This window comes from Choloepus didactylus, chromosome 25, assembly GCF_015220235.1.
Source record: "Choloepus didactylus isolate mChoDid1 chromosome 25, mChoDid1.pri, whole genome shotgun sequence".
Lineage (NCBI taxonomy): Eukaryota > Metazoa > Chordata > Mammalia > Pilosa > Megalonychidae > Choloepus > Choloepus didactylus.
Window position 1 is genome coordinate 7625805 of NC_051331.1, and position 19629 is coordinate 7645433.

General features: G+C 60.3%; 2 protein-coding genes across 3 annotated transcripts; one reads left to right on the forward strand and one right to left on the reverse strand.

Annotated features, from left to right (window-relative positions):
* Window positions 1–114: 114 nt before the first annotated feature.
* Window positions 115–3008, reverse strand: STX10 (syntaxin 10). Of its 2 annotated transcripts, none has more exons than XM_037818212.1 (8): window positions 2974–3008; window positions 2569–2738; window positions 2363–2457; window positions 2218–2280; window positions 988–1095; window positions 758–860; window positions 564–658; window positions 115–478 (listed from the first exon to the last, which is right to left on the reverse strand). In XM_037818212.1, the coding sequence occupies exons 1-7, from the start codon at window positions 3006–3008 to the stop codon at window positions 570–572; spliced, it is 663 nt and encodes a 220-aa protein (XP_037674140.1). In that variant the 3' UTR covers window positions 115–478; window positions 564–569. The 2 variants fall into 2 exon arrangements, with proteins under 2 accessions (XP_037674140.1, XP_037674139.1); XM_037818211.1 differs by having other exon boundaries at window positions 754–860.
* Window positions 3009–5830: 2822 nt separating this feature from the next.
* Window positions 5831–7487, forward strand: IER2 (immediate early response 2). The gene has a single exon (XM_037818598.1). It carries the CDS (start codon window positions 5967–5969, stop codon window positions 6624–6626), a length of 660 nt encoding a protein of 219 aa, XP_037674526.1. The 5' UTR covers window positions 5831–5966; the 3' UTR covers window positions 6627–7487.
* The last annotated feature ends 12142 nt before the right edge of the window (window positions 7488–19629 follow it).

Consider the following 19629-nt stretch of genomic DNA (forward strand, 5'->3'; position numbering starts at 1 on the left):
CTCACATGTGCATGCACCTGGGGGGGCCCCCGTGCAGTCGGGGGGCTCCAGAACAACAACCCACTCGGGATCAGCCACGAGCCTAGAAGCAACACCACACAATTCAGACGCGTATAAAAAGGCTGGGATTTTATTTCCAGCTTGGCACATGTAGAAGGCACCCGGGCGAATGACGGGGGGTACACAGGAAGTAGAGCTGGGACGGGGATGAGCGAGTAAATCCGTCATTCAAGCGCCCCTAAGTGCACTTGGGGCAGGATGGCCGGGGGGGAGCCCCCGCCCTGGCCCTGAGAGCTCCGGGGCGGCTCCCCAGGGGCGCCCCCCTCCACCCAGGGGTCAGGGCCCGCCCGGTTATTAAATTGCTGAGCAGCTCCCCGAAGGTGCAGATGGGACGGCCAGGGTCAGAGAACAAAGAGCAGGATGAGAACCAGGAGGAGAACCGCCAGCAGAACCACGATGGCACACCACTGCCGGCGGTCTGGGTGGGGTGGGGGCGAAAGGGTCAGAGGTCACAGCGGAGGAAGGCGGCCCCCAGAACGCCCCCACCCCACCATGGTACTCACCGCTCGTCATGTGGGAGGCTTTGGCCATCCTCCTGAGGACCCCATCCATCCGGGACTGGGTGTGATCCATCTCCTGAGCAAAAGCATCCAGCACGCTGCCAAGACCACAAGTGTCAGCACCGCGGAAAGGGCCGGACGGCCCAGGGCAGCCGAGGGCTCCCCGCCCTCCCCCGGGCTCCTGGCCTCTCACATGCCCTGTTCGTCCAGCTCCTCCCCGACACGGCCAGACATGTGTTTCAGGATCCGGATGCTTCCGGACACCATCTCAAGCTGCTGGTCCTGATGGTCCAGGATCAGCTGCGGAGGGGAGTGGGGGGTTGAGGGGTGGGAGGTGCTGAGCTGTCTGCAGCCCCGGCCCCCCCATCCCACCCCACTGCCTGCCGCTCCGCTCTGTAGCAGGGGCCCCCCAGCCACCCCCACAGACCTGCTGTGTGGCCTGCTGCTCCTCGATGTAGCGTGAAGTGGCTGAGACCACGCTGGCATCCAGCAGGTCACTGGGGGGCTTCTGGGCAGCCCCGTTGCCCGCCAGCAACTGTGGGAGCAGAGATCAATGGCTCAGGGAGGGCCGCCCCTGCTCAGGGGGGCTGGAGAGAAATCCACCCAGAGGTTAATCAGGAGGCTGGTCCCGAGGGTGGCGGCCTGGTGTGTGTGTGTGTGTGTGTGTGTGTGTGTGTGTGTGTAGGCGCTGGGGTCCAATCCCAGCCCCACCCCTTCCTAGCCAGGCGACCTGGGCCCTGTCACCTGAACCTCTCTGCCTCTGTCCCCCCTGTTGCTATAATCCCTGTTGACTTTGTTTATTATCATCACTTCATAATGCTTGATGCAGATGGATCCAGAGGACAGCCCGAGTTTGAATCCAGTTTCCACTGCCTATTTCTAAATGGGTGCACGGCCAGGGTCCGGGAACTTTTGCTGTGCCTCCCTGGGCTGGGTGCAGGCCAGGGGTCTGCAAAGCCCCTAGCATGGGAGTCAGCCCAGGCCCGAGCATTCAGTAAATGGAACGCTCCCCGTTATTGCACAAGAATGTGCCTTTCGAGTCGGGGTTGTAATCCCCTAGGCGGCCCATGTAGAAGCCATGTGGGCACACTGCTATGGCACGTCAGCCTGGTACGGGCCTCAGCCCCCCACGCTCCCACCCCACCACTCACACTGATGACGGGACACCTAGAGGCTGGTGTTTTACAACATGCAAAGAAGAGTCACACGACCCAGAGGGAAAACGCAGGGAACCCACACCCAGAGCCAGGGATGGGGCGGGCACGTGCCCAGAGAGGATGAGTGGGTCCATATTCAGAGAACAGTTACGCACACAGCCAATGCATGTGTAAACAGAAAGGACAGACACGCACAGGAGAAAGGTATGACTCCCACCCATAGCGTGAGAAACCAGTACCCACCCGAATAGAAAGGGATAGGGCTGGAGGATACGCAGGGGAAGAAAAAAAATCAACCCACAGAAAGGACTAGGGGTGGGGATGCAAACAGCAAGAGCAGGTGGGTACCTAGGGAGAGGATGGACGCTGGCCCTAAAAAACCAGGAGCCCACGTACCCAGGAGAGAGGCGCGAACACACACAGGGCACAGACTGGAACTCAGAGCAGCGCAGGGTGGCGAGGAGGGACCCAGGCGGGGACGCTGCGTCAGGAGGCCTCACCTCTCTGTCACTTCTCTCCAGGAAGGCCATGGCTGTCGGCTTGACCATATGGTCCTTCATTTCCTGGGGGAGCAGGGCAGCCTTAGGGAGTCAAGACACCCCAATCTCCCCCCCACTCGCTCCCCCCACCCCCACCAGCGCTCACCTGGACGGCCTCCCGCATCCGCTCCACGAACACCTTCCTCTCCTGCAGGTCCCCGGCCGGGAGCTTGAACTTGCCCGGGTTGGCCTCCACGATGCGTGGGCAGGGAGCCAAGGGTCAAGGCCAGGGCCGGTCGGGGGCGGGATGGGGGGGTACAGCCTCCCCTAGTGCTCTCTCCCCCTCCCCACCCCCACCCCCCCGTAGGATATCAATGGTCTCCTCCAGGTCCTCCAGGTCCCACTCGATGCTGCGCAGGCCATTCCGCAGCTCATTGGTGGTCCAGTCCAGCTCCTCGCGGCCCCCCGCCGCGCCCTCCTGCAGGAGCTCGCCCCAGCGCTGGTACAGCCCGCGGGCCGCGTTCACCGCCTTCTGCACCTCGCTGCGGGCAGGGCGCAGCGCGCGCGGCTGGGGACAGGCAGCCCTCCCGGAGCCCGGCCCCCGGCGGCGCCCCCAAGCGAGCGGGGACCCTCAGATTCCCCCCTCCGCGGGCGCCGGGAGCCCCCGACCCAGCACCCGACGGCGGCGCGCGGACCTCATGGCACGATCGGGCCGGCGCCCGGGGCAGGGGAAAGGGGACTGCGCACCCGCCGCCCTCTCCCGTCGCCCGCACTCACCCTCGGACGACAAAAAACGGGTCTTCGAGAGACATGTCACTTCCCCCCTCCCCTCGGCCGAGCCCCCTCCCCTCTCGGCGCTGCTCGCTCCCTCCCTCCCAGCGGAGGAGCAAGCTCCGCCTTCCCCGCCCCCGTCACGTGACCCGAGCCACCAGCGAGAGCGGGGCCGCCAAGGGAGAAAGAGAGGCCTTGCAGGGGAAAAGCGCGAAGACTTCCGCCCTTTCTGCGGCCGCGTCACTGGCCATCTTGGTTGTGGGCAGAAGCGACTTCCTGTCCACGTGCTCCGCCCCCTACGCCCGCTCCTGAGCCTGCGCCACCGCGGGGGGGCGAGTTCCTCCTCTCGCCTTCCCGGCTTTAGTGGCAGCAGTGAAACCCGGTTCGAGACCCGGTCTCTCGGGTTGAGACTGCACAACCTCGGTTTCCTTTCTGGGCAGTCTAACTCCTAATCGCCTCCCTGAACCCCGATGGGGTACTGTCTGTAGAAGGGGTTCATTCGATTCTTCGTAGATCCCCTTAACGCACCCGCGAGGGGCGCCTGCACCCCGGATCCGTCCCCGGAGGCCGTCCCAGCCCAGGGACCGGAGTGGCAGGGGTGGGAAGGGGTGGGGGGAGGCGCGGGTATTCTCCCGAGGGGGCGTCCCGCCTCCTCTTTCTGCTGCGGGGGAGGGGGTGCCTCGAGGTCGCCCGAGGAGGGGGGACCGGGAGTGAGGGGCCCCCGAAGATGCTCCTGGGCGGGGCTCACCTTTGAGAGCATGTGTGGAGGTGGGTTTCGTAGCGCCCCCTCTTCTTTGTGCGCTGAGACTTTAGGGGAGAGTGTGGGGGTCGCGAGAAAGTGGTTTCTGAGTCTGATCTCCTGGGGAGTCTCTGAATGGGGAGGGGCCGAGAATGTCTAGGGAGGGAGTCGACGGCCTCTGTGTGGGGTCTCCGGGAAAGCACTGTTTTTTTTTCTGGGGGGTGGGCGAGGGGGCTGGAGCCTGAGTGGGGAGCCTGGAGAGTTTGTGGTGGGGTCGCCCTCTGGATGGTGGGAAGGATGTCTGTTGCAGTTCTGGAAGGTCGCCCCCAGGTGAGCTAGAACCTATGTGTGGGGTCGCAGATAGCGTCTAGGCTGAGCAGGCCACTGTGGGGGTCTCCGTGGGGGTGGGCGTATGGGGCCGTCCTCAGGTCGCCGCCCTGTGTGGCGGAACCGCTGAATGGGGTCAGTTTTGGAGGGGACTGCTTGTTGAGTCTCCGTGTGTGTGTGTGTGTGTGGGGGTACCTAAAAGTATGTGGATTGCTTTTATTTGGGGGGGGACCTGTGGGGGGCAAGGAACGAAGGGGTCCTCGGCGGGTAGCCCCGCGAGTGGCAGGGTCTCTAGGAGATGGCGTCAGTGGGAACCCTGAAGTCCCCCGCAGACGGGGAGGGGGCTTTCCGGGAGGGCTTCACACCTTCCTGGCCCCCCGAGGGCAGGAAGCGAAACCTTCCTTTCCCTCCCCGCTGGCTCCGCTGGACGTCGGGCCGGAAGGCGCGGGCTCCGGCGAGCCCCGGCTTCCCCAGGAGAAAGGGGGAGGTGGGTGTGGCCGGAGGCCGGGGGCGGGCTCTCGCACGGAAGAAACGCTCCACCGCCGGGTACGCAGATTCCCGCCCCTGACCTTATATGGGCAGCCGGAAGCGGCTCGAGCGCTCGCTGACGTCACTAGTTCCAAATATAGTAGTGGAAGTCAGGCTGTTCCAGTGGCGGGAAGGCTCGCCGGCTACGGGATGCAGGGGCCGTCCCCTTAAAGGGCCAGCACCTTGAGTGAATGCACGCACTAGGACAATTCTGCATTCTTTTCTTGAAGAACCAGAATAAGGTCTTCTTGAAGCGATGACGCGTAGCGAGGGAGGAGATGTTTTCTATCCGCTCTTTCTCTGCGTTGCTCAGTTTTCAGCTCCCCGAACCCCGCCTCCCGGGGGGGCGGAGGCGGGGCACTGTCGCGACGTCGGGGGGCGGCAGCCACGTGTTTCTGGGGACTGTCCTGCAGCCGGGCTCGCCGCCTTGCGAGCGCTAAGCCCACGTGTGGAACTCGTGTCGCGGGAAACTAGGGGGTTGCCCGGTGAGAAGCGCGGAAATGGCAGCGTGGGCCGTCTGCGGACATCCGTCGCCAGCGGGGTGGGCAAATTCGCACCGCCCGCCCCAGCCGAGCCAGCGCCGCCTCCTTTCTTCCTGTAAACAAGGGAGGCGTGAGAAGGACTGGTGGACGCTAGAGAGAAAGAAGAGCCGGAGGCCCCAGTGTCCCCCGTTCACCGCAGCAGGCCCATACATTCGTTTAGCAAATATTGGGCCCGCCACTCTGCGTCGGTTTCCCCACCTGAAGAAAGCGGGTGTAACAGTAACCTGCTCTGAATGGAGGTGAGAAATCAATGAGATAATTATGAAAGGAAAGCGCTTAACAGAGCATGGGACGTAGTAGGCGTTTAATAAACGTTAGCATCATTATTACTGATTCAGCAATGGATGCCGGGAACTGTGCCCACGGGGGATGTACGGGCTTGAACCCGGATCTTCCCCAGGGCGAAGGGAAACTGCAGCCTGTGACCCGTTGGGACTTCCAGAGTGGAGCACGTGGGTGGGCCCTGGGCCCCACCTGCTGTCACCCTCCCACCCACCCTTGGGCTGCGTCCGGCTGCATCGGGAGGGCGTCCCGAGAGCTCAGCTTGGAATGGGGCGCGCTTCTGCTCGCCTGGGTCCCGGTCCCTTTTCCCCGCTGGGTAAATTCCGGCCTGTCGCTTTAAGGACCTCTCGGGCCGCAGAGCGGTGGAAAGCCCGGATGCGGCCCTCTGGTTGGGCGGGGCATCTCCGTGACGTCACTGGGCATATAAAAAAGCCCGGGTGGCGGGCGCCGGGGCAGAGCGTCCCGGCGGTGTCACGGTGCAGGTCGCCTTGCTGAGAGAGGCGTGAGCTAGCGCCGGGGCCAACTTGCACCTGCTGTCGTTCCTGCCGGAGTCCGAGAGTCCCCGCCGCCGTCGAGCCGCCATGGAAGTGCAAAAGGAGGCGCAACGTATCATGACCCTGTCGGTGTGGAAGATGTACCACTCGCGCATGCAGCGCGGCGGCCTGCGGCTGCACCGGAGCCTGCAGCTGTCGCTGGTCATGCGCAGCGCCAGGGAACTCTACCTCTCGGCCAAGGTGGAGGCCCACGAGCCCGAGGTGCCCATGCCGCCCGCCCGCTCCCCTGACCCTCGCCTGCACCCGCCGCGGGAACCGGAAGCCGTGGTCCAGGCAGAGCCCGCCGTCGGTGAGCTGCCCTCCCCGGAGCCCATGGACACTCAGGAGGCGCCCGGAGCCCAGCAGACCCGCGTCTGCTGCGACCCGCTCTCCGCCAAAGCCAGCCGCAAGCGGCGGAGCAGCATCCTGAGCGACGGGCTGGTCCCGAGCAAGAAAGCCCGTCTGGAAGACGAGAAGGAGGAGGAAGCGGCGCCGTCGGAGGTCGCGGATCGCCTGCAACCCCCTCCGGCGCAAGCCGAGGGCGCCTTTCCCAACCTGGCGCGCGTCCTACAGAGGCGCTTTTCCGGCCTCCTGAACTGCGGCCCCGCCGCGCCCCCGACGGCGCCCGCGGCGTGCGAGGCCAAGCCGGCCTGTCGCCCGGCGGACAGCATGCTGAACGTGCTCGTGCGGGCCGTGGTGGCCTTCTGAGGGCCCCCGAGCCGCGGGGAGCCCAGCCCAGAGCGCGGGCCGAGCCGTCGGCCCGAGTGCGCGCACGCACACTCTCCCCCTAACCCCGGAGGGAGGGCCCGCGGAAGCCGCGGAGAGAAAACCGCCGCCCGGGCTGCGGAGATGCCCGGAGAGGGACTCTGCCCCCGGGGAGCCGTCGCCATCTGTGCGCAGCGGCGGCGCCGAGGAGCCGCGGGCGCCCTCCGCCGAGACCTGCTGCGCCCCAAGGTGCTGTCTTAACCGGCTGGGACTCGGACCTTTTCGCCCCCTCTCCCTCTGGGACTGGGACGCAGGGAGGCTTGGTTCTTTCATCTCCTCAGGGTCGGACTCTTTATTTTTTACTTAGGGGTCTGTGCTGCCCATTCAAGGTTTTTTTCACTAGTTGGTATTTGCGTTTCCAACGTCAGAGCATCCCAGACGCCCGAGCCCCTTCCCCCTCCAGCGACATACTTGTGCAAGCGGTCACCGTTGCGTCATGGGGCAGACGTGGGGAGTTTCCTGCTGCCTGGCGTGGGTGTGGGGCCGGGGAGGAGGGTCTGGGGTGTGGGCCCGCCCAGGGTGGGTGGGAGGAGGGCGCCTGAGTCACGCGGCCCAGCGCCGGGAGTTGGTGCCCCGGGCCCCTGCGCCTCTGGGTGGGGCGGGGGGCCGATCTCGTTTCCGATGGACATATTGTCTTGGACGTGGGGCATCTGTCTGTCCCCCCAGTCTCCTGTGTTACCCCTATTTCAGAAACACGGACACCTCAAACCCGGACCGTTCTCGGTCTGAGTCACTAAAGGCGGGTGGGATTGGAAGCTGCTGTGAGGTTGAGCTGCGGCCAGTTTTGGGGGTCGCGGGGGGGGGGGTTCTGGCCAGGGTTTTTTTTTTGGGGGGGGGTCTGTTTTCCTTTCCTGTGGTGGATTCTGTTAAACTCCATCTGCCTGGCGTTTTGTTAGGAATGTCCGATTGGAAAATAAAGACCATTTGAGTAAAAAGTCTGCTTCCCGTCTGGCTTTCTTCTCCGGTGGGGGAGGGGAAGGGTTAAGGGGACAGGAGCTGGCGGCGGGCGCGCTGCGGCCCCAGAACCGGTCGGACCGGTTACCGCGTGGGCCGAGGTGGGCGGGGAGAGAGCCGGGCCCCCTTTTCTTCGCCCTAGCATCTCCGGGCTGGGCGCTGGGAGCCCCACTCCGCCTTCCCGTTAGTGCCCCAGATTTGGGGGGTTCCCTCAAACTTCCCCTACACCTAGGTGGGGTGGCGGTAAGGGTTTTCCGAGTTCAGACTTTTTTGGGGGGGATATTGCTGAGTACTGACCCCCAAGCGGGATTGGGAGACCACACCTCCCTGGAAGTGGGGTGCCTCTGAAAGATGGCAGTTCTCCTCCTTCCCGCTCATTGACTACGGGGGTCCCACGGCCTGGTGTGGACGGTCAGCTTGGGAGCAGGCCCCCCATCTCCCAGTTCGAATCTTTGCTGGCGGTGAGGCTGGGTGGCTTAGGCAGGAGGTGACGCCCCGTGCCTCAGTTTCCCCATCTGTGAAACAGCGCCTCTCCACCCCGCGGCAGGCCCAGGTTAGCCACCCCGTAGGAGAAAACCCTCTCCAATTGCCCCGGTTTTGACTTTGGAGCGGGGCTATCCTAAGAGTTGCCCCAGGTCGAGGGGACCGTCGGAAGGACAAAGGAGACGCAGGTGCTGGGAGTGGGGACTGTGGGAGGCGCCGGGGCAGTGCCCGCCCCGCCCCCTGGCGTCTGGCTCCACCGCCGCGGGCCTCCCGCGACCCCGGGGGACCTGACCGCGAGGCCGGAGGGCAGAGGGAGGAGGAGGAGGCCGTGCTGGAGTGGGCGGATCCGTCCCGGAACGCCCTCCCGCGGCATCTCGGATCCCAGGTTCCCAGCCTCCCTGCCGCCCCCGCGCTCCCCGGGCCCCGACGGCATTTTCCACCCCCTTTCCCCGCATGTGCCCGTGGGACGCGAGGGGGAGCGCGCCCCCAGGGTCCGGACACGAGGGGAGCGTGGGAGACTTGAGCGCCACCCACGCCGTTTCCCAACCCACAACTTCTCACCCCCCCGGGGGTGGGGGCTGCAGCTGAAGGCATCCGCTCCGGAGCAACGCCCCCGCGAGCCTGGCCCAGCCCCGGGAAGTCCCCGGGCGGCTGGGGAAGGGGCCTTGCGGCGCATCCTGTGGGGAGAAACCGCCGGGCCCTTCCTTCCCCGGGAAGCCGCTGGGCGACCCTCGCCCCCGCCAGGCCGCCGGGGGTGGGAGGTGGGCTTCCGATGCCCGGCGACTGGGGGTGGGAGACAGGATAAGGTAGTCACACACCTCCCCCCACATCCACACATCCCCTTAAGATAAGCCCTTTTTCAGCCAGAGGCAAAATTAATAGCATATGACAAAGAGGTGAGGCTGGGGCTTGAAGGCGGTGATTGGGGGAGGGGGTCACTGGGACCGGCCATCTGGAGACTCATCAATTGGACAATAGCTGAGAACACTGAAATGTCACATATCCCAGAACCAGCTCATTTCCCCAGGGACCCTCAGGCTTTAAGCGTTGTCCCCAAATCAGGACAAATTAGAAACAACCACACTGTCCATCCCCGATGGCCCGGTCCAGTCAATGTGAGATACCCACAGCTACACTCCAGAGGATGAAACACCGGATCTAGACAGGTCTATGCAGGCTCATGCAAATAACAGGCTAAGGACTGAAGGCCAGCTGCAGACATTGCAGGATAAGGAGCCCTGATTCCAGCTGGACCCAGGTGGCAATGATTCCTCTCCCAAATGCTCTCCTTGCTTGCTGTGTGGCCTTGAGCAAGAAACTTCATGTCTCTGAGCCTCAGTTTCCCCAAATGGTATATAGGGGCAGTAAAAGTCCCCACCACTTAGGTCTGTTGTGAGAAGTCAGTAATGCAAGACAGTGTCGTCGTTTTATTATGGTTAGAGGTTGGATGATAGTGTTGTACATTTAAAAGCACATAGAGAAATTCAAGCAGCTATGTATACAGAGAGATGCATGTGAAAGCTGTGCCAACTGAGCCCGGAACGTGGGACAGCTCTTGCCTCCACACTGGCCACGAGGGCCAGCCTCCCCTCCCAGCCTGAGTTTGACCCTAAACACTGATTTCTCAGCAGCACTGGACAGGCGCCCCCATGCTCTCCAAGTTTCCCCCTTCCCAGTCTCCTGCATGGCCTCCTCCTCTTGTCCCAACCAAATTTAAAGATGCAGAATGATTGAGGCTCAGGCCTGGGCTGCTTCTGGGTCTAAGATCACCCCTGCTGACCTTGTTCAGGTTTGGTTTTAGGGCTCAAAATCCTGCCCCAACCCTGACTCCCAAATTCAGCTCTCCAGCCAGGACTTCCCCCCTGACCTCTGAACTTGCCATCTAAGGAGTCCCACCTCTCCACCTCACTAAGCTTTCAACTAAGGAGGCTTTGTCTCCTTCCCGCTCATGCCAGCCAGCTGTCAGATACCCTCTGATCTCACTCCAAGCCTGTCCACTTCCTCCTTCCTTCACAGTTCTCACCTGGTGTGAGCTGCTTTCACCTCTTCTCTGGATTAGAGGCCCCCCTGCCCTTGCCCCCACCCCCCAGCTATTCTCCAAAGCAACAATCCCAGTCTTATAGAGCTCACCTGGTCACTGCGCTCTCCCTGGCTCCCTCTGTCTCACCCACACTGGCCTCCTTTCGGCTGGGAGAACAGGCCGAGCTCGCTTCCACCGCAGGTCCTTTGCACTTGTGGTTCATGTTCTCCCAGACACCCATAAATCCTCTCTTTCTTTAGGTTCCTGCAGAAATGTCACCAGAGGCCATCTTCGGCCATCTGATCTAAAATGGCACCCGTGCACTCACTTGGCTCCCTAACCCGGCATCTTCAGAGCCTGCTCCCGGCCTGAAACGATTTATGTTCCCTTTAACATTCACTGCGCCATCTGAATGTCAGTTGCACGAGTGGCCAGCCCAGGCTTGAATGAGTGAGTGAGGCTCTCTTGGATCAGAAGATGCTAAAATGACTATTTATGGTCTCATTTAATCTAAAGCTCTTAGAATACAATTTCCCAAACTTCAGACAGTTAAAGGTCAGGATTTTTGTCATATCAGCATAACCACTGCACTACTGCTTTCCTAACAGTTTTCTTGTTAATCACTCACCAGACTCAGAAAGGAACAATTAAAAAAACATACATATAGTGAAAAGGCAACAATGTGTTAAGATCCTGCTGAAACAGTGGCTTTTTATTTTTTTTTTGTTACAAAGGGAGATTAGCCAGTGCCACAAGACATGATTACCAAAGAAAATTCTCCTTAGCCCGAGAAGGAGCGAAAGAGCTGAAAAAGGAGAGCCGCTGAGATTCAATCCAGGTTATTTAAATAACAGTGAATCACTTTGTCCCCAGTCCCAGAGTTTGGAAAATTTTGCTTTTGAAAGAGGGACAAAACTCCTTATATACCTGTTTGCAGGGTCCTTCCCTTCTCTGGCCTAAGCTTGCGTCACCCTCAGGCCACAATGACCTGCATTTTGGTCCTCTTGCTTGACATGATCTTCCCAGCCACCAGGTATTTGCAAATGATGTGACCTTCTGGAACTTTTCCCTTCTTTGCTCACCTAGGTAAACAGCCCAGCTCAGCACAGAAATCAAACTCATAGGGAATGTTACCTGACACCCCCCACCTTGGTCCCAGGCCCCTATATTTATTTGTCTCCTTTTCTGGCCTGTGGCCCTCACGAGGGCGGGGACCCAGTCTAGCAGGTGCTCAGGACGTGGTTTTCGCGAATGCATGAGGCGTTTGCAACCGTCCTGCGAGGTGGGTCCTTTGCAGAGGGGGAAACTGAGGCCCCGGGGCTGGCCCTGCGGGAACGCAAGAAAGGAGGAGCTCTAGGCTCGTCCCCAATCCTGAGGTCGCGGAGCAGGAGGACTCAAGGCACGGGCGCCCCAGTTCAGCCTCCGCGAGCCGGGTGGGAAAGGGCCGGGCCCGAGGTCGGGTCCAGCCCCGAAGCGGCTGCCCGGACAGGTTTCTCCGGTTCCAGGGACGCTGGCCAGGTCCGCGGACCCGAAGGGGGACGCCCGCTGACCGCGGCCCAGTTGCTGGTGGGGCGGGGCGAGACGGGGGGCCGGGCCTGAGCCGGGGTGCTGGGGATATGCAAATACCAGTGCGAGGGGGCGGGGCGACCGGGACGTCGGTCACGTCGCGGGGGCGGAGCATGCAAATCGCGCAACCTGTCGGGCGCGGGTCTCCAGGCCCCGCCCCTCTCCCCGCCCCGCCCCCGCGCGCGGCTGCCGGCCACTTCCAAAAACTCGCCCGTGTGTGGGTGCCCCGGGCCCCGCCCCTCGCCCCCAAACCGATCCCTTCCGGATTTCGACCCTAACCCCCGCACGGGCTCCCCACCTACTCCGCGCGCGCCCCAGGACCGCGGGGGTGGGCTTTGGGGGCAGCGCGGGGGGCCCTGGAGAGGTGGGGTCGGCTCTGAGTCAGGTAAATGGCGGAGCAGGCTGCAGAGAAATTGGGCTTGCGGGAGTTTGAGGCTCGTGCTGGCCGCCCTTGGCTCGGAAGCTGCTGAATCCTCCCGGGGAGCTAGGAACTCCCCACTGCACCCCCGAACCTCTGTCCAGAGGAGCTCAGAAACCCATACACCTGTGCCCCCGGGAGCGCAGAGCACCCCAACTGTGTCCAGAGGCGCTCAGACCCCCCCCCACACACACACCTGTATCGAGGGGGCGCTCAGAGCTCCCCCATCTGTGTCCACGGGGGCTCTGGCCCTCATACCTGTGTCCAAAGGAGCTCAGACACGCCTGCACCCCACATCCCTGTTTTCAGGGCGACTCAGATCCCCACCCCGTGTCCAGGGGACCTCCAACTAAGGGCCTTCCTATCTGTTTCCTGCGGCTCAGCCTAGGGGCTTATCCTGTTCAAACTCAAATTAAGGGGAACTGGGGTCTCCCCGGATTCGTGTCCGGGGCAGTCAGCTGTCCGTGGCCAGATCCGAGGCCTCTCTGGTCCTGCCCCAGCCTCGGCAGAAATTCTCGACGACTCCGCCCCGCCGCCCCTCCCTGCCCTTTTTATTTCTCCCGGTTTTATTCTCCCGCGCCACCCTCCCTGGCAGCCCATTGTTGGTCCTCACTTCACGAAATAATCCAGGCCATCGCTGTCCTCCCCACCCCCAACCCTCCCGCAGGGAGGCGGGGGGCCGGGCTGGCTGCCCTGGGGCCCTGCCCTCCCATCCACCGCCCGTCACCCGACTGGGTCCAATTAATTTCCTCCTCCGCCCTTCCATCCACATCTGGTTGCCAGCTGCTGGCCTCGGCCTGCCCGCCCCCAGGGGCTCCCAGGGAATTGCTAACAGCCTCCTCCTCCCTCCACCCCTCCCCAAATCTGGGCCGCCCCGCCAAAGCACAGGGCCCCCCACCCCGGGCCTGCTAATCAGAAAAAGCCGGCGGCGAGGACGTGCACGAGAGAAGATCTGAAATCAAGTGGAGAAGGGGTGGGTGTGAAACTTTCTGACCCAGGGGTGCTTGTGTGTGTGTGTGCACGCGCGTGCGTGCGGGGGAAGGGGGGACAACTCAAGTTGTGCCTTAAGGCCCGAGATCAAAGCCCTCCCGCTTCCAGGTGAGGACTGCAAGGACGGCTGACCCCCTCCATCTTTGGAACACCCCCTGCCCCTGACCCCAGACGCCAGGGGCCAGCTGCGCCCCCCCCAGCTCCCTCCCCACCCCTCGCCCCCGCCCCGGCCGGCTTGGTTTCCTTTCTCTGCTCTCGTTTTCCCGACGTGCTGGCCCCTTTGAAGGGGCTCCCTGGAGGGGCTTCCCGGCCGAGGGGGAGGGGCGGGCTGGAGAACAATGGCGCTTCTGTAGCTGGAGGACGCCCGGGGCTTCCTGTTAACCCTTGCCTCGAGGGACGGCTGCGGGGAGCGACGACGGCCAGTCGGAGGCAGCGGCCCGGCCTCTTTTTTGGGGGGGCTGGTGGTCGTGGGGGATCACAAAGTAGACACACGTACAGGTCTGTCTCCTGCCTTCTTTGTGAAAATGGTGGGAAAACTGCCAGGCGAGTGCGGACCCTGTCTCTTATGTGTTGCGGAGGGTGGTGCAGAGGAGACGGGGCGGGGCTAGCCTGGGAATCGCCTGGAGGCCGAGCTGCCTCCCAGACCGGTTACCCCGGCCTCCCTGGGGGTAGGGTGGGAGGAACCCGGCACCGCAGATGTCCCAGGTGCCCCTAGGTTTGCAAACCTTCGCTTTCCCCGAGGTTAGCTGGTGGGCCACTCCCCCAAGTCAATGCCCTCGGGGATCTGAGCCTCAGTTTCCCCTGGCTTAAGGGGTTCTCCCCAGGGCTAGACGGGAGCAGAGTGCGGTTGAGGAGCTCCCTACGGGAGCCAGAGGGGCCCAGAGCCTTGGAAACGGCTTGCTCTGCCTTGGAGCCCTGGGAAAGCATGCTGGGAGAATTAGCGGTTGTGTTCATGCATATTCCCTTCTGTTTACAGGGCCCGTCTGAGAGCCTCAGAAGGAAGCCCCAAAGGACCCAGCATCCCCCACTCCCACCGGGGATGGAGGGCGGTGGGTCCGCCTCCTGCCAGCCACTTCAGCTACAGAACGGATAAAATGCTCCCCCGGGTAAGAAGGGCCAACATTTAGCAATGCTTTACAGGCCCCCTCGACTGCTCTCCTACAGGCCCCCTCGACTGCTCTCCTTGCTCCAAATTCCCTTATTACCCCTTCCCGGTAACCGAGGCCCTAATCCAAGCAAGCAATTTCCTTAGTCTCCTTTAGGCCGCTGGCCCGGGGGTACCAGGTAAAAAAGCAAACTCCATTGTTTTTCTTTTCCACTCCTGGGTCCTGGGAAGGCAGGGAACTTTGTCCTGCCAGGATGGACCTTCCTTTATACTCACCTCTTATCTCAGGTTCCCAGATAAGCGCAGAGACTCGGGGCGCTGGGAGCTGCGCCCCAGCCCCTCCCTCCTTGGCTCCCGCCCCGTCCCCTGCCAAGGCCCCGACCTTTTCTCTCTCTTCCCATACCCCGTGCACACCAGGCTCCCTCTTCAGCTTTGAGATTCACCTTTGCTGGGCGACTTGGCACCATCCTTTCCTCCCCCTTCCGCGGGGCGACCGTCTCCGGGCCGCAGCCCAGAGGCCCAGCGGGGACAGGGTTTTTTTTTTTGGCGATCCTTATTTTCTGCGCTAAAACCGACTGGCAGACTGGAAAGGCCACACACACACACACACACACACACACACACACACACACACACACTGGAAAGGCCACACACACACACACACACCAACCCCTGGCAGACTGGAAAGGCCACACACACACACACACACACACACACACACACACACTGGAAAGGCCACACACACACACACACACACACACACACACACACCAACCCCTTCCTGGGTGTCCGGGACGAGCCCGCCCCTGGCAGAGCGCAGAGGAAATGGCTCATAGCTTGTCCGTTTAGACCCGAGGTGGGGGAGGGAGGCTGCCCTGGCAGAAGGTGCTAGAAGCCAGAGGGGCGCAGTGTGGGCCCGGGGGCTGGGGCTCGGGCTGCAGAGGAGCCTGGGCCTGCCCAAACCGCTGACACCTGCGGGCCCCCTCCCCTCCCCTCCCAGGCAGGCCCACCCTTCCGGAATGAACCTTGCCCTGGTTTCGCGCCTCCGCCACCGGGAAGGCTGAAACCAACTCGCAATTACTCACTGCCAGGCCCCTGCTGGCTGCAGCTCTCAGCCTCGGTGGGGGGTGGGGGGTGGGGTGGGGGGACCCTTGGGACCTTCTCCCCCTCCCCACCCTTGGGCATCCTCCTGGGAGACACAGCTGAAGCCGGTGGCTCCCGTCCTGCTCCCCAGACGCCATCCTCTTCTTAGATACACAAACACTGCCCGATAAACGGATACTGACATTTTCAACATGCCGCCTTGTTGTGCAGGGCAGGGGATTCCCTTCTGGGGGGGTGAGAGCGGGGAAGGGGAAACTGAGGCTGCGGGAGGGCGCCCCCTCTGGGACTTCCAGAGCCTTCCTTTCAGCTAGCGCGCCTTTTCCCCTCTGCCTGTCCTGCTGCATTTCTGGACAGAGCAGCGGGTGGGGGTGGGGGGAGAGTAAAGGGGAGGGAGATATGGGGGGCGGCAGGGCTTTGATCACCGTGGGGCACTGCTGCCTCTTGGAATGCAGCCTGGGACTTCCTCACATCCCCCCTTGGGCTTCTCTCCCTTTGTGCCAAGCTCTGTCCTCTTTCTTGGAACTCTCTGGAGCTCCCTGGGGGTGGGGGATGGGGGCGGGCACACACAGCTCCCGACTTCCCAGCAGTTGCACTGTGACTAAACCCAGCCCAGCCCTGTCCCTGAGGGTTGGGGAGGCTGGGGCCAGTATCCACCCCCAGGGCCACGCGTCCCAGGCTTGGACCGGGCAGGGGCCTGGCTTCTGGTCAGACGGGACGGGCAGGCTCTGGCTCCTCTGACACCCCGAATCGGCAGGTCCCGCCACAGCCGCGCCCGTGGCACCCCTGGGAAATTCTCTACTCCACCTCCTGGCTGCCTCCAAAGGGCCCAGGTTCTCCAAGACTGTCTGGGTCAGCGAAGTTTGCTTGTCCAACCCTGCTCTCTTTGCAAGCTGGCCTGAAAGTTCTAGAAAGCTGGGGAAGAGTGTCAGCTGGAGTGGATGCTTCCTGCCGCTCCCCAGCACGAATCCCACTTCCTCCCCCCAACCTCCTCCAACGCCCCTCCTGTCACTGCGGTGCTTTGCACCCCCTTAATGCCCCTTCCAGCCTTGGGCCAGCTTGATCGCTCGTGCGCGGGGAGACAGACATGTCCACTTGTCTCTCCCTCACTCCACAAATGTTGGCCAAGCACTGCTGTGTCCCCCCAGTGCCCCCCAAGACAGGCCAAAGCACCAGGCGGTGGCAGCGCCAGTCCCACTCGAGCCAAGGGTCCCATTTGAACTCAGTCTGCGGGACTTGAAGCCTAAGGTCTTACTTCCTGGTCTAAGCCTTTTGCTCGGGCAAACTAATTTAATCCTTATGAGGATGCAATATGGCTCTTCCTTTTATGGTGGAGGAAACTGAGGCACCGAAAGGTTAGCTCGCTGGCATGCTGTCTGTGCCACTAAAAAGTGGCGGAGCCTGGGTTTGAACCCCCTGGGCACGGGGGCTCCGGAGTTTCTGCCAGGGTTTCTCAAGTGGTGACATCTGGGGCTGGATCCTTCTCCACTATGGGGGGCCGTCCTGAGCCCTGGAGGGTGTCTAGCAGCATCCGTGGTCTCTAGACAACTAAAAATGTCTCCAGGTGTTGCTGGATGTCAGGGTACGGCGCGGGTTGGACCTGCCCCCTGTCCCGGAGAAAAGGGGGTGCTGTCTTCCCAGAGGGCCGGGTAAGTGGGATGGGCTGCCTCTTCTACCTTCCTGGTTCCCAGGAGTGGTGGCAGCAGCTGACATCAGCTCCAGCCCAGGGCGTGGGGAGCCCTGACCCACCTGCAGATTTATGGGGCGGGGGCCTGGGTGTGTTCTCCAAGGCTCCCGGCCCCCGTGGGTGCAGAGCAAAAAAAACGGAGGCCGAAGGAAGCCTTCCCACCCGCCTCCTGCCTGGCACCCCACGGAGCCCTGGCTCCCGGCCAGTGCCTGCTGGGACGGTGACTCACGGGAGCTGCTGAGCCGTGGAGAGATGGGGTGCAGGGCGGGGTGGCCCCTCACCCTTTGGCCTGCCCGGCTTCCCCATCTCGGGCAGGACCCCTGAAGACACAGCTCAGACCAGATACAGTGCTGTGTCCCTGGCCACCTGCTGTTTCTTCTCCCCTGTCTCCGGGGGTAGAAGAGGGATTGTTTTTTTCTTTCTTGGCAGCTGCTCCAGCAGGAGGCGGAAATGTGTGTGGTGCGTGTAATGTCTCTGAGGTTGGAATATATTTAGGCCAGGAAGAGATCATGTGTGTGTGTGTGTGTGTGTGTGTGTGTGTGGTATGGAGCAGGCCCTGGCGCCGGCTGGGTGAGAGGAGGAGAGAGGCCGGGGGTGGGGGGCCTGAGCTGGTGCTGGGGGGGGGCATCCTATCTTTTCCCCCAGAATGACGGAGCATCCCGGATTCCCCGGGGGGACCCAGGGGGCTGGAGAGAGAACCAGCCGAGGCTCTAGGAATAGTCTTTTCTTAGCCGGCTCCACCAGGTGTGTTCTATTTTGCACAAGGGACTGGCAGATCGTTTGCAGCTGAGAAATGTGAACTCAGAGAGGTTAAGTGGTTTTCCCAAGGTCACACAGTCAAGGGGCGATGGAATCTGGGTTCACTCGCTGGCCCAGCTGGCTGCTGAGCTGGTGTGCTCTTTCCCCCATTCATTCATTCATGCATTCATTCATTAATGCAGCTATTCATTTATTTATTGTTTGTGGTAACATACATGTAACATACAATTTGCCGTTTTAACTATTTTTAAGTGTGCAATTCAGTAGTGTTAATTATGTTCACAATGTTGTGCTACCATCACCACCTTCCTTCACCAAAACTTTTCTATCACCCCAAATAGAAACTCTGCACCCTTTAAGCCATAACTCCCCATTCCCCCTCCCCACAGCCCCTGGTAACCTTGAATCTACTTTCTGTCTCTGTGAATTTGTGAATTTGCTTCTTTTAGATATTTCATGTAAATAAAATCATATAACGTCTGTTGTTTTGTGTCTGTCTTCTTTCCCTCAACATGATGCCCTTGAGTTTCATCCACGTTGTAGCGTGGATCAGAACTTCATTCCTTTATGTGGCTGAATAATATTCCATTTTTCTGTTGGTGGATACTTGGGTTGTTTCCACCATGTGGTGGATTGAATCATGTACCTCTCAGTTTGGACACGTTCTTGGTCGTGATTTTGTTTGGGTGGGTGGGGGCCGTTTTGTAAATAAGACTTCTTCAGGATGTCACTTCATTTAAGGTGAGGCCCGACTGAGTCAGATTGGGCTTTAATCCGGATTATTGGAGTTCTTTATAAGCAGAGGGAAATCCAGACACAGGGAGGAGCCCTGGGACACAGCCAGAAGCTGGAAGTCAATAGAACCCAGCAGAGAAAGCAGAAGACTCCGCCATGCGCATTGCCATTGGATGGAAAAATCAAGGACCAAGGATCACCAGCAGTCAGCCCCAGAACATTAGTCTTTTGGGAGAAAGCATCGCCTTGCTGACATCTAAATTTTGGACTTCTCTTAGTCTCAAAACTGTGAGCCAATGAATTCCCATTGTTTAAGACAAACCCATTGTGTGGTATTTGTTTAACCAGCCAGAAAACTAAACCCCCATCTTATGGCTGTTGGGAATAGTGCCATTTTGAACATGTGTGTAAGAGTATCTGCTCTAGTTCCAATGCTGAACTCTTTTTTTTTATTTGTTAAATTTTTTTATTGTGGAATATAACATATATACCTAAAAGTGCTAACTTTCCAAGTGCAATTTAACAAGTAGCAAATTTCAAAGAACATTATAGGTTACAATTCCACAGTTTCAGTTATTTTCTTATTATGAAATATACATAGAAAAAGGTAATTATCTTTCAAAGTATGATCTGACTAGTAGACATATAGGAAATTTCCAAAGTTATGGTTTATAGTACCATAGTTTCAGTCATTTCCTTATTGTGAAAACTAATATACAAAAAGGTATAGCTTTGAAAATACACTTTAACAAGTAGCTATAGAACAAATTTCAAAGGATGCTATGGATTATAGTTCCACTGTTTCGATTTTTCCCTTTTAACTGTTCTAATACCCTAGCAACTAAGGAAAAGAAAATTACATAAAGATTCAGTATTCGTTATCCTTTGTTAAATTCCATCTTGTCTGTTGCTCCCCCTTCCTCTAGTTTAATCACTTTCCCGATCTTCAGGGATGTCCAGGCAGTGACCACCCTAACCTGTTCATGTTGAAAAGGGGTGTCAACTTGATGAGCAAAGGGGACACATCTAGTTGATATTTCTTGAAGAGGCTGTTGCCTCTGGATTTGGGGACTTAGCTCGCACAGGAACACTGAAGGATTTAAGTTTCTGACAAGCAAACTTAGTGAG

What these genes read in the sequence shown, in the direction of transcription:
- IER2 (XM_037818598.1), top strand. Translation starts at nt 5,967, where the DNA reads ATGGAAGTGCAAAAGGAGGCGCAACGTATCATGACCCTGTCGGTGTGG.
- STX10 (XM_037818211.1), bottom strand. Translation starts at nt 3,008, where the DNA reads ATGTCTCTCGAAGACCCGTTTTTTGTCGTCCGAGG. An exon ending in CCGTTTTTTGTCGTCCGAGG is followed by an intron (nt 2,739 to 2,973) that starts GTGAGTGCGGGC and finishes CCCTGCCCGCAG; the next exon opens with CGAGGTGCAGAAGGCGGTGA. An exon ending in AGCAGCAGGCCACACAGCAG is followed by an intron (nt 861 to 987) that starts GTCTGTGGGGGT and finishes TCCCCTCCGCAG; the next exon opens with CTGATCCTGGACCATCAGGA.